Source organism: Piliocolobus tephrosceles, chromosome 21, assembly GCF_002776525.5.
Source record: "Piliocolobus tephrosceles isolate RC106 chromosome 21, ASM277652v3, whole genome shotgun sequence".
NCBI classification, from domain to species: Eukaryota; Metazoa; Chordata; class Mammalia; order Primates; family Cercopithecidae; genus Piliocolobus; species Piliocolobus tephrosceles.
The window spans coordinates 40,888,107-40,902,097 of record NC_045454.1 but is presented as its reverse complement, the minus strand read 5'-3'; the positions used below and the strand labels follow the sequence as shown (position 1 = coordinate 40,902,097).

General features: G+C 43.0%; 1 protein-coding gene across 2 annotated transcripts in view; it reads left to right on the top strand.

The window, feature by feature from the left end:
- LOC111523819 (zinc finger protein 136) overlaps nt 1–6,001 on the top strand; it is a 32,283-nt gene extending 26,282 nt beyond the window's left edge. For both annotated transcript variants that reach the window (XM_023188690.3, XM_023188691.2), the window contains 3 exons: nt 2,529–2,655; nt 2,859–2,919; nt 3,308–6,001. In XM_023188690.3, coding sequence (XP_023044458.1) covers nt 2,529–2,655; nt 2,859–2,919; nt 3,308–4,739 — 1,620 coding nt within the window. In that variant the 3' untranslated portion in view covers nt 4,740–6,001. The remainder of the gene's footprint in view (nt 1–2,528; nt 2,656–2,858; nt 2,920–3,307) is intronic.
- Nucleotides 6,002–13,991: the final 7,990 nt, after the last annotated feature.

Below are 13,991 nucleotides of genomic sequence, written 5' to 3'. Positions count from 1 at the left end.
TCTATCTATCTATCTATCTATCTATCTATCTATCTATCTATCTATCTATTTTGAGACAGGGTCTTCCTCTTTTGCCCAAGTTGGAGTGCAGTGGCACCCAATGGCCTGCTGCATTCTCATACTCCTGGGCTCAAGGAGTCCTCTCACCTCAGCCTCCTGAGTAGCTGGGACTACAGGCGTGCACTAGCACTGCTGGCTGATTTTTAAAATTTTTTTGTAGAGACGGAGGTTCTCACTGCATTGCCCAAACTGATCTTGAACTCCTGGGCTCAAACAGTTCTTCTGCCTCAACCTCCCAACGTGATGGAATTACAGGTACAAGCCTGTTCACCTGGCCACTGAATACATTTTGATGAGAAAATAGGTAGATAAATTGGTGAATTCACCAATTTATTTTTACCAATTTAGTGAAGATTCACGAAGCTGGGTGCAGTGGCTCACGCCTGTAATCCCAGCACTTTGGGAGGCCGAGGCTGGCAGATCACTTGAGGTCAGGAGTTTGAGACCAGCCTGGCCAACATGGTGAAACCCCATCTCTATTTAAAAATACAAAAATTAGCTGAATGTGGTGGCACATGCCTGTACTCCCACCTCCTCAGGAGGTTGAGGCAGGATAATCGCTTGGGCCTGGGAGGCAGAGGTTGCAGTGACCCAAGACCCTGCCACTGCACTCCAGCCTGGGCGATGGAGCAAGACTCCATCCAAAAAAAAAAAAAAAGGCCGGGCACGGTGGCTCAAGCCTGTAATCCCAGCACTTTGGGAGGCCGAGATGGGCGGATCACGAGGTCTGGAGATTGAGACCATCCTGGCTAACATGGTGAAACCCCGTCTCTACTAAAAAAATAAAAAATAAAAAAAACCGGGCGAGGTGGCGGGCGCCTGTAGCCCCAGCTAATGTAGTCCCAGCTACTCGGGAGGCTGAGGCAGGAGAATGGCGTAAACCTGGGAGGCGGAGCTTGCAGTGAGCTGAGCTGAGATCCGGTCACTGCACTCCAGCCTGGGCGACAGAGCGAGACTCCGTCTCAAAAAAAAGCCAGGCACGGGCCTGGTGGCTCACGTCTGTAATCCCAACACTTTAGGAGGCCAAGGTGGACGGATCACGAGGTCAGGAGATCGAGACCATCCTGGCTAACACGAAACTCCGTCTCTACTAAAAAATACAAAAAATTAGCTGGGCGTGGTGGCGGGCACCTGTAGTCCCAGCTACTCGGGAAGCTGAGGCAGGAGAATGGCTTGAACTCGGGAGGCGGAGCTTGCAGTGAGCCGAGATTGCACCACTGCACTCTAGCCTGGGTGACTGAGAGCCAGACTCCATCTCAAAAAAAAAAAGATGGTAAAAAATCCTTCATTTAGTGCTTAATTATATTTGATCTGCACGATAGGTACGAGCTTGTGAGTATTCTCTCTTAGTGTAATAACAGAAGATGGGATTAATTTTCCCAGTTACCAATTGTGAGAACACATGTGAAATGCTTGCTAGCATGTTTCTGGGGGCTCATCAGGTGGGCAGTGTGGGTTACGCGTGTAACGAAATCCCAAACTCTCGGAAGGTGGGAGACCAGAAATTTTCATATTTTTTCCATAAAAAGTTTAGGCACTAAGCTACTCTTATATAGGTCATTGGGCTCCTTCCCCAAATCCATTTGCCAGATACCAGGAATGGATGTGATACAGGACAGGTGTGCCCTAAAATTGGGGCTTATCCCAGTATGGTTTCTGGCTTTGCCCAGGGAAGAATTCAAGGGCAGGCCAATGGTGTTAGATAGCAGTCTTTTATTTAACAGTACTGGTCTTTGTGGATCAGTGCTAACTCGTAGGCAGTACACCCAGAGTCAGCAACATATGGGCTCTTGGCAACTACGTATATACCCACTTTCAATTATATGCAAATTAAGGGGTGGGTTATTTAAAACTTTCTAAGGAAGGAGTGATAACTTTCAGATCATTGCCATGGCATTTGTAAACTGTCATAGCATTGGGGGGAGTGTTTTATGCTAATGAGCAGCGAGAGCCTCTAGAGATCTCCGTTCTCGTCATCTGGTTTTGGCCACTTTCTTTACTTTAACCTGCCTGTGCCAGATCCTGTTTTGGCCAGGAGAGTTGTGATCAGAAAACAAGTCCTGTTGGTCTCCTACCTCAGATGAACGTTGTCAGGAGTGAGGAGCCTTTTTTAAAGGGTAAGCAGTCTCAGGACTGCTAGTATAAACTCTTTTCCTCACTAGGTGGTAGGACTTTGTTATGACAGGTTCTCCAGGTCCACTGTACGAGCAGACATTAGATGTGACTCAGGCAGCATGTATTACTCCTTGGAACCACCACCAAGAAAGATATCAGACACTGCTGTTGCTCTACCCAGTAGTTCAATACTAGTATGAGAGTTGCTGTGTGGAAGGAAGTGAGTATGCTGACCAAACAGTGGAGTAAATGTTTGGAGACCCCTGAAACGTGAACTTCTTAGGAATTGAGTAAAGTTCCCCAGCCCTGTCTGTCTCACCCATTATCCTCTCCACATGTGTGGGATGTTTCAGGACTCGGTGGCCTTCGAGGATGTAGATGTGAACTTCACCCAGGAGGAGTGGGCTTTGCTGGATCCTTCCCAGAAGAATCTCTACAGAGATGTGATGTGGGAAACCATGAGGAATCTGGCCTCTATAGGTAAGGATTATATGCTTCCATCATTTAGTCAATTGGAGAAGAAGTGTTTCTTGTGCAGTGATGCTGTTCCATGGTTTGCATCATGGAGGAAGAATACTTGGGGGGCTAAAACAGGCATAGTCACAGGGTAACATGAACCTAGAATCTAGTAATTTTTCTATAATTTTGCACTAATTCAGTATTTTTCTGGGTCTCTGTTTTAGGGAAAAAATGGAAGGACCAGAACATTAAAGATCACTACAAACACCGAAGGAGAAATCTAAGGTAATCTGTACTCCGACAAAGCAAATTCCATTGAAAGTATCTCAGCATGTCATGAAATTTTAAAAACAGGCAAACATAACTGATAAGCCAAGCTTCAAATTGATTTATTTTTAGAATATTTCCCCAAATACATACTCTTCAGTGTAAACAGATGTTCAGTTTTTATAAAAACGTTCATTTGGCAAGAGAATTAAGAAAGTCTATTTAGGAGTATCACTGAGTGATAGTTGTGGTCAAGCCCATTGCAGAGCATTGAATCCATTCATACTCAAATCAGACTTGGCATCAAGTCTACGCTTTACCTGATAATATTGAAAATGCAAGTTTAATAGCTTTTAATATAAAACGGTTAACAAATGCTTAGTAACGTCCTTCTCATTTTTTACAGAAGTCATATGTTAGAAAGATTCTATCAAAGTAAAGATGGTAGTCAGCGTGGAGGAATTTTTAGCCAGTTTGCAAATCAGAATCTGAGCAAGAAAATTCCTGGAGTGAAACTCTGTGAAAGCTTTGTATATGGAGAAGTCAGCATGGGTCACTCATCCCTTAATAGACACATCAGAGATCACAGTGGACATGAACCAAAGGAATATCAGGAATATGGAGAGAAGCCAGATACACGTAACCAATGTTGGAAACCCTTCAGTTCTCACCACTCCTTTCGAACACATGAGATAATTCACACTGGAGAGAAACTCTATGATTGTAAGGAATGTGGAAAAACCTTCTTTTCTCTCAAAAGAATTAGAAGACACATTATCACACACAGTGGATATACACCATATAAATGTAAGGTATGTGGAAAAGCATTTGATTATCCCAGTAGATTTCGAACACATGAAAGAAGTCACACTGGAGAGAAACCCTATGAATGTAAGGAATGTGGAAAAGCCTTCACTTGTATCACAAGTGTTCGAAGACACATGATAAAGCACACAGGAGATGGGCCTTATAAATGTCAGGTATGTGGGAAACCCTTTCATTCTCTGAGTTCATTTCAAGTACATGAAAGGATTCACACTGGAGAGAAACCCTTTAAATGTAAGCAATGTGGTAAAGCCTTCAGTTGTTCCCCAACCTTAAGAATACATGAAAGAACCCATACTGGAGAGAAACCTTATGAATGCAAGCAGTGTGGGAAGGCCTTCAGTTATCTCCCCTCCCTTCGACTACATGAAAGAATTCACACTGGTGAGAAGCCCTTTGTATGTAAGCAATGTGGTAAAGCCTTTAGATCCGCCAGTACTTTTCAAATACATGAAAGGACTCACACTGGAGAAAAACCCTATGAATGTAAGGAATGTGGGGAAGCATTCAGCTGCATCCCCAGTATGCGAAGACACATGATAAAACATACTGGAGAAGGACCTTACAAATGTAAGGTATGTGGGAAACCCTTTCATTCTCTGAGTCCATTTCGAATACATGAAAGAACTCACACTGGAGAGAAACCCTATGTATGTAAACATTGTGGTAAAGCTTTCGTTTCCTCGACATCAATTCGAATACATGAAAGAACTCATACTGGAGAGAAACCCTATGAGTGTAAGCAATGTGGGAAAGCCTTCAGTTATCTCAACTCCTTTCGAACACATGAAATGATTCACACTGGTGAGAAACCCTTTGAATGTAAGCGATGTGGTAAAGCCTTTAGATCTTCTAGTTCCTTTCGACTACATGAAAGGACTCACACTGGACAGAAACCCTATCATTGTAAGGAATGTGGGAAAGCCTATTCTTGCCGTGCCAGCTTCCAGAGACACATGTTAACACACGCTGAAGATGGACCACCTTATAAATGCATGTGGGAAAGCCTTTAATGCTCTGGGTTCATGTCAGATACATTAAAATACTCACTGAAGAGAAACCCTATGAATGTAAGTAATGTGGGAAAGCATGAAATTCTGTTGGTGCCTTTTTTAATACATGAAAGAAAGAATTCTGGAGAGAAGCCATATAAATGTAAGTAACATGGGAAAGCTTTCAATCATTTTAGTTCCTTTCAAATACAGGAAATAACTCATCATGGAGAAAACCGAACAAATGCTTTTTGGAAGGGAACACATATTTGAGAGAAATCCTGTGTAAAGAGTGTAGGAAAGGTTTTGTCATCACACAATCCTGTCACACATTGAATGCATAGTGGAGAGAACCCTGGTAAATGTAAAGAGTGTGGGAGAGCCTTTAGTCATTTTAGTTCCACTTGAAGCCATGAAAGAACACACAGAGGAGGGAAAGCTCTTGAATATAAGCAATGTCCAAACGTTTTTAACCAGCCCACATGCTTTCAACAACATGTAAGAATGCACTCTGGATCAAAACACTGTAAATGTGAAAACCACGAGGAAGGTTTTCCATTATAATATACTTTTAAAGTCATTTGAGGGCTCTGTGGCTTCGTGGATTAAAGTACTTGTCTGTCAAACAGGAGATGCTGGGTTTCAATCCCAGCAGGGCCTCATTAGTTGAGGTATTGAATCTGAACAGGTGTTTCGGCTCTGGCTGGGTGTGGTGGCTCACACCTGTAATCCCAGCACTTTGGGAGGCTGAGGCAGGAGGATCACTTGAAGTCAGGAGTTTGAGACGGAGTTTCAAGTGTGCAAAACATAGCAAGACCTCATCTCAAAAAAAACAAAAAAAGTCATTCAAAGACTTAAAATATAGCAAAATCCTATAAATGTAAGTACTTCAAAAAGCCTCATGCATAGCGGGTCATGTAGTCTCTAGAAAATACATAATAACCTGATGGAAATGTAGAAGCTATATGTGTATTTTGTTAATTAGTGGCTCATATTTAAAATAGTTCTCTATGGATTTCAAATGCTTAATCTCACAAAGAAATGTTAAGTTGATATAATCCTGTAAGTAATCTGAAAGCAATAGTGCATGAATTTCATAGGTAGTGTTGTTTTAGGTCAGTAATTAAAATATTTGTCTTTCCATTTTGAAATGTGTTTAATCCAATGATGAATTTAAATGTGTTTCTCATATTCAGGTCTGTTAAATTGTATATGGTTGCTTAATTGTTCTGTGATTGAGGACCACGGAAAAATAAGTCTTAATAAATGTCGGTGTGAACCTACTTGCTTCATTTAGCAGGTTCTTGATTCCCTTCCCACATTATATATATTCCATCATATTTATTGGAACAACTCCTTTTTTTTCCTTTTTTCTTTTTGAGACAGGGTCTCGCTCTGTGCTCTGTTGCCCAAGCTGGAGTACAGTGGCGCCATCTCGGCTCACTGCAACCTCTGCCTTCTGGGTTCAAGTGATTATCCCACCTCAGCCTCCTAAGAAGCTGGGACTACAGCCATGTGCCACCACACCTGGCTAATTTTTTGTGTTTTCAGTAGAGACGGGGTTTCACCATGTTGGCCAGGCTGGTCTTGAACTCCTGACCTCAAGTGATCCACCCGCCTCAGCCTCCTAAAGTGCTGGGATTACATGTGTAAGCCATCACACTTAGCCTATTTTTTTTTTTCTTGGCTCAAAGAATTTTATTTTCCTTCCTATTAAAGAGTTGGTATTCATTCTAAATATGTAAAGTTTATCATAGACTGTAGTCTCGTGAATTATTATTTTAACCTGTTGTTCTTTACTCCTTGTTATTTATTCTGGCTGTTCTTTGTATAATTGATTTTGGGATAAGGAGACAGCTATGATAGGATAATAAAATCTGGAATGGGAGATGCCTTTCATGAATTGTGTCATGTCAATCTGGGTAATGGGAACTAAACTTTTCAGACTTCATTTCTTTCTTTCTTTCTGAAATGGGGTCTCACTCTGTCACCCAGGCTGGAGTGCAGTGGCACAACTGTGGCTCACTGTAACCTCAAACTCTCGAGCTCAGAGAGTCTTCCAACCTCAGCCCAGCTAATGTTTTTGTTTTTGGTTTTTAATCTTTTTTTAGTAGAGATGGTGTCTTGCTGTGTTGCCCAGACTGGTCTCAAACTCCTGGCCTCAAGTTACCCTCTAGCCTCAGCCTCTTAAAGCACTAGGATTATAGGCATAAGCCACTGTGCCTGGCCCAGAATTTATTTCTTTTATGGTTACATGTAGAGTGCATCAAAGCCTAAATTCCCAGAAGGTTAGAATGCAGAAGTGAAGAAGGCATTAGTCAGATTTTGGAGGCATCATACGGAGAGACAGATTCATATGGGCTGTTTGGACATGGTCATCTAGCCCATTTTCCTGATTCTTTGCCCTGCCAATCAAGAGTATCTTCAGCCGGATGTGGTGGCTCACACCTGTAATTCTAGCACTTTGGGAGGCCAAAGCGGGCGGATTACCTGAGGTCAGGAGTTCGAGACCAGCGTGGTCAACATGGTGAAACCCTTACTCTACTAAAAATACAAAAATTAGCTGGGTGTGGTATCGCATGCTTATAGTCCCAGCTGAGGCAGAAGAATTGCTTGAGCCGGGGAGGTGAAGGTTGCAGTGAGCCAAGATCACGCCACTGCACTCCAACCTGGGTGACAAGAGTACAGAATGAGACCCTGTCTCAAAAAAAAAAAAAAAAAAAAAAAAAGAGTATTCTCTAATCCACCACCAGCCACTTCACCTCCATGTTCTCAAAGTTATAGATTTCCATAGATGTTCTTACAAGCTTCATATCCAAGATTCAGCTGCCATTTGGATATCTCTGAAAGCCCTAATGTATCTGCCAAGTAATCAGTTCATACTGTCATTGTTGGGAATAGTGTGATGATCTGACTTGGTTCCTGTACAGTCCAGTTTGTACATAAACATTTTTGTCCATAGGGATAGTGAATGTTACTGATACAGGTTGAGATCTACAATGGCACTATCCAAAAACAAAACCAAAAACCCTACATGAAGCTTGTTGCTCTGCCGCATTATGCAGAGATGGGTCTCACCCCATTCTTTCATGTGAGAATAAGCACCTAATTCATTACGGAAACATTGTGGTTGTGTCCTGTTATTCATAGCTGAATGTAGTCCCTCAGTTTATTTTGAATTATGTTTGATTATATATGATTACAAACAATATACATGTCTTCCTCAAACAAAAGTTCTCACACATTTCTTAGAAATATTAACAGTGTGCAAACAACTTGCTTACTGTCTAGTGAGTTTTGTATTTATTGAGAATATATATTAAAATACCCATTCCAATCATGGATCAGATAAACTTTATAATTAAGCTCTTTGTCCAACATTGGGAGTCAACATTACTGTGAGCTTACAACTTCAGGCCTCTTTTTTCTCATAAATTTTAGTTTTCATGCTTATTCGATTACAACTTTTATGATGATAGTAGTTTTTCATATGCATAATACCAAAAGTCAAATCATGTTGTGAGTGATTTCTTTCCAACGACTATCAGGAACGTACCTGTTGTCAAACAGGATGTAATAAATTGTGGTAATAATACCACAGGCCGGGCACGGTGGCTCACACCTGTAATACCAGCATTTTGGGAGGCCAATGCAGGCAGATCACTTGAGACCAGGAATTGGAGACCAGCCTGGACAACATAGCAACAACCTGTCTCTACTAAAAATACAAAAATTAGCCTAGTGTGGTGGCACACATCTGTAATCCCAGCTACTTGGGAGTGGAGGTTGCAGTGAGCCCAGCGCACCACTGTACTCCAGCCTGGGCAACAGAGTGAGACTGTCTCAAAAAATAAATTTAAAAAAATACCACCACAAAACAGTAATGACTGTGAGGTGTATCAATAAGAGAGTAGTTAAAAGAATTTATTGCAGGATTTATGCTGCTTTTAGGTTGCTTGACTCCTACTTAAGGAAGCAAAAAATTTCTCTGTATTTGATGTAGTGAAGAGGTGAACTTAATTCTACCCTGGGTAATTTTTTTTTTGAGACAGAGTCTCACTCTGTCACCCAGGCTGGAGTGCAGTGGTGCGATCTCGGCTCACTGCAACCTCCACTTCCCCAGTTCAAGTGATTCTTCTGCCGCAGCCTCCAGTGACAGGACAAGACTTTGTCTCAAAACCCCCAAAAAACCGCAACAAAAAAAACCTTTCAGAATACTTCCTGAAGGATTTGCCAGAGCCTGTTTTACAGCTAACATTTTCTGGAGGTGGAGGGGACATGGTCTTGCTCTGGAGTAGCTTGGATTAACAAGTATGTGCCACCACACCTGGCTAATTTTTGTATTTTGAGTCAAGATGGGTTTTGCCATGTTGGCCAGGCTGGTCTCAAACTCCTAGGGTGAAGTGATCGGCCCACCTCGGCCTCCCAAAGTGCTGGGATTACAGGTGTGAGCCACAGCACCCAGCTGAATATACATTTTTCTAAGGAAGATAAACAACTGAGCAAGGGGACCTGAAAAGATGCTGGACATCGTTAAGTAAATGCTAAACAAAAAGGCAATGAAATACCACTTCAAACCCACTAGGATGGGTAGAATGAAAAAGTGAGATAACACATGTCAAGGATATGGAGAATTTGGAACCCTCATACACTGCTGGTGAGAATGGAAAATAGAGCAGCCACTTTGTTTTTTGTTTGTAGTTTTTAATGTTTTCTTTTTTAAGAGATGGGTTTTTGCTCTGTAGCCCAGGCTGTCATGGCTCACTGCACTCTCAAACTTCTGGATTCAAGCAATCCTCCCATCTCAGCCTCCCGAGTAGCTGAGAACACAGGTGTGTACCACCATGCCCAATTAATTTTTTTTTTTTTTTCAGAGATGGGGTTTTGCTCTTTTGTCAGGGCTGGTCATGAACTTCTGGGCTCAAGCTATCCTCCTGCCTTGGCCTCCCAAAATGCTGGGATTACAGGCATGCGCCACCGTGCCCTGCCAGGAGTTTCTTTTTTGAGGTAATGAAAATGTTTTAGGCCAGGTGTGGTGGCTCATGCCTGTAATCCCAGCACTTTGGGAGACTGAGGCAGGCAACTCACTTGAGGTCAGGAGTTCGAGACCAGCCTGGTCAACATGGTGAAACCCCGGCTCCACTAAAAATAGAAAAATCAACCGGGCATGGTGGTGTGCACCTGTAATCCCAGCTACTCTGGAGGCTGAGGCAGGAGAATCACTTGAACCCGGGAAGCGGAGGTTGTAGTGACCCGAGATCACACCATTGCATTCTGCACTCCAGCCTGGGCGAGAGAGTAGACTCCATCTCAAAAAAAAAAAAGAAAAAAATGTTCTATAATTGACTGTGGTGATGACTGTTTGCATCTTTGAATATACTTTACTGAATTGTACGCTTAAAAGGGGTGCATTGTGTAGTGTTTTATTTTTATATAGCTTTTCAAATAAATATGACTTCAGATTTTTGATCTAATCTGTTAAACATACTAAGAGTTTCCAGATATACCCTAATTTACATCACTTTTTATTGTTCATTTTTGTATCAGTGAAAATAGGAATTCAGTTACCTTAGGTATATCATAGTCGTTTACATTTCAAAGTTCTCTGGGAACACAATCTGTAACCTATCTAAAATAAATTTTCCTTTAGTGTGAAATGTACACTTCAGAGTCTAATTGAAATCTCTCACAGCTGTGGTTAGTCTGATAAGCGTCCTTGCATCCATGCTAGGGATGTGGGGTTCAAAGAGATTGTAAATGTGTGGGGATTGGGGAAGAGATGGGTGGAGGTCTCAATGTCGTTAGCCGTCAATATCAGAATGGAGCTAGACTCTTATTACACACGGTGAGGTCATTTTTAAGTGTCTGTGTTTTTGAACGGGGCTCACAGTTCCACGAGTGCCCTCTAGACTCAGGCCAAGTCCCTGGCCCCTGGAGGAGTCAGACAGACCCTCTTGTTCCAATCTGGACTTGCCTGGGTGACCCTCTTGCTGTGGACTTGTTCCTTAAAGGGTCAGTACATCTGGCAACTGAGGCTAGAATTCGCTGCTCAAACTTGTGTCCCCGCGTTCAGAAACAGCTGCGACAGGATGCCAGAGTCCATCGAGAGGCTGGGAACAAGTTCGGCTTCTACGCAACTGCCCTTGCCTGGGACTGGTTTCCGCCCGGACTGAAGCAGGGTTTCCCCAGCAACATGACCTTTCGTAGCTCTGTCACGCCAAGTGAAGAGGGCGGGGCTTCGTGAACTGCCCAGTTAGAAGCGCCACGTGGAGGTGGGTGGGGCAACGCGTCACAAAACAGGTGGGCGTCGTACGCCGTTACGCAGCGAGGTTGCTGGGCGCCTCAACCGTCAGATGTCAGTAATAGCTGCTGCTACGAGCGCCGTGGCCAACGCTGTATACGATGAGGGAGGACGGCCAGACACCTGGAAGCCGGAAAATGGTGAGTGTGCGGGGCCGGTGTCCCGAGACCTGAGGAGGGACAGGTTGGAACCGGCCGGAACCAGCTGTGGCGGCACCCGGGGCTCCCGTCGGCGACTTTGGGGTCTGGGACCCGGGTCCCTCTGGCGCAGCTGGGCCCTCGGTGCCCTCGGCTGCAGAGTGGGAGTGGGCCGGCATCCGGTACCCCGGGTGTCCTGTCCCGTTCCTGCGCTACGCCTTAGGCCCAGGCGCCCTCTCTGGGCAACTCCACTCCCGCAGCCCCGTGTCTCCCCAGATTGCGCGGGAGCCCCGGAAGGGTCATGGGGAGGTTTCCGACTAGTGTGGCGTTTGTGCTTGGGACGAGCAGTGGTCCGGGTGGTCCTCAGTCCCTCCTTTCTCTGTAAAGGTCACCCATCTTCCCCTGAGGTTTCCAAATGTACGGAAAGCAGCATGTCAAATCCATAATCCTGGCTCCAGAGTACCTCTTCCTGGGGCTGGCAGTAAATTCCTAAGTTTGCGGATCCCTTCCCGCATTCCCAAAGTCTGACGTCCCCTCTCCAATTCACAGCGTCGTTATCAATTATTTGGCCTCTGGTGCATTTCACACGGACGCCGTGTTTCTCATTTTTCCAGAGAACCAAGGATGGCTCGTTTTAAAAGATTTATTTTTTGTTTGCGGATATTTTACATGCGAGGAAGGCAAAGAATACTTTGTTGTTTAAATCCTTATGACTCTCCTTCCAGTATCTCTCCTGAGCACAGACACCCTACAGGAACTCTTGGGTTGAGGCTCCTCTTTGGAAACTTCCCTGGGTGACATGTCTTTTTAGCAGTTTCAGGTCGGCACTGCCCGTCCTTGCCTTTGTATTCTTGAAAAGATTTGACCACTTATTTGGGTGTCATTTTCTTCATGTATCTGAAATGTATATAATCAACAGCTATTAAAAGTATTATAATTTTTTATTTCTAATTTTTGTGGGTACATAGTAGGTGTACATTATGGAGTACATGAGATGTTTTGATGCAGGTATGCAACGTGAAATAAGCACATCATGAAGAAAGGGATATCCCCTCAAGCATCTGAGTTGCAAACAATCCAGTTACACTCTGTAAGTTATTTTAAAATGTAGAGTTCTTTTTTTTTTTTTTCTCACCCATTAACTATCCTCTCCTTTCTCTCAGGCTCCCACTACCTTTCCCAGCTTCTAATAACCACCCTACTCTCTAAGTCCGTGAGTTCAGTTGTTTGATTTTTATAATCGATCCCACACATAAGTGAGAAGATGTGGTGTTTATCTTTCTGTGCGTGGCTGATTTTGCGTAACATAATGATCTCCAATTCCATCCATGTTGCAAGTGACTGGATTTCATTCTTTTTTGTAGCTGAATAGTACTCCATTGTGTATATGTACCACTTTTTTTTTTTTTTTGGCAGAGTCTTACTCTGTTGCCCAGGCTGGAGTGCACTGGTGTGATCTTGGCTCACTGCAACCTCCGCCTACAGGGTTCAGGTGATTCTTGTGCCTCAGCCTCACGAGTCACTGGGATTACAGGCATGTGCCTCCATACGGGGCTACTTTTTGTATTTTTAGTAGAGATGGGGTTGTGTCATATTGGCCAGGCTGGTCTCGAACCCCTGATCTCAGGTGATCACCTGCCTCGGCCTCCCAAAGTTGTACCACATTTAAAAATCCATTTATCTGTTGAGGGACACTTCCATTGCTTCCAAATCTTAGCTGTTGAAACAGTACTACTACAGATATTGGAGTGCAGCTATCCCTTTTCTACACTGATTTCCTTTCTTTTGGGTATATTCCCAGCAGTGGGATTGCTGCATGGCATATGGTAGCTCAATTTTTAGTTTTTTGAGGAACCTCCAAACCGTTCTCCATAGTGGTTGTACTAATTTACATTCCTATCAACAGGATGCAAAGGTTCCCTTTTCTCCATGTCCTCTCCAGCTTTTGTTATTGCCTGTCTTTTTGACATAAGCCGTTTTAACTGGGGTGAGATTGTATCTCATTGTAGTTTTAATTTGCATTTCTCTGATGATCACTTTTTCATATGAGCACCTTTTCATATGCCTGTTCACCATTCGTATGTCTTGTTTTGAGAACTGTCTATTCAAATCTTTTCTGCATTTTTTGATTGGATTATTAGATTTTTTTCCTGTAGAGTTTGAGCTCCTTATATATTTTGGTTATATTAATCCCTTGACAGATGGGTAGTTTGCAAATATTTTCTCCCCTTCTGTGGGTTGTGTCCACTTTGTTGATTGTTATCCTTTGCTGTGTGGAAGCTTTTTAACTTGATGTGATCCCATTTACCAATTTTGGTTTGCTTGCCTGTGCTTGTGGGGTATTGCTCAAGAAATTTTTGCCCGGACCAGTGTCCTGGAGATTTTCCACATTATTTTCTTGTGGTAGTTTCCTGGTTTGAGGTCTTCGATTTAAGTCTTTAATCCATTCTGATTTGATTTTTGTATTTGGCAAGAGATAAAGATCTATTTTCATTCTTTTGCATATGGATATCCAGTTCCCAGTACCATGTATTGAAGAAACTGTCTTTTCCCCAGTGTGTATTCTTTGCACCTTTGTCGAAAATGAGTTCACCCTAGGTGTGTGGATTTGTTTCTGGGTTCTGCATTCTGTTCCATTGCTCTATGTGTATGTCTTTATGCCAGTACCATGCTGTTTTGGTTACTATAGCTCTGTAGTATAATTTGAAGTCAGGTAATGTGATTCTTCCAGTTTTGATCTTTTTGCTTAGGACAGCTTTGGCTATTCTTTGTCTTTTGGGGTTCCGTATCAATTTTAGGATTTTTTTTTCTATTTCTGTAAAGAATATCCTTGGT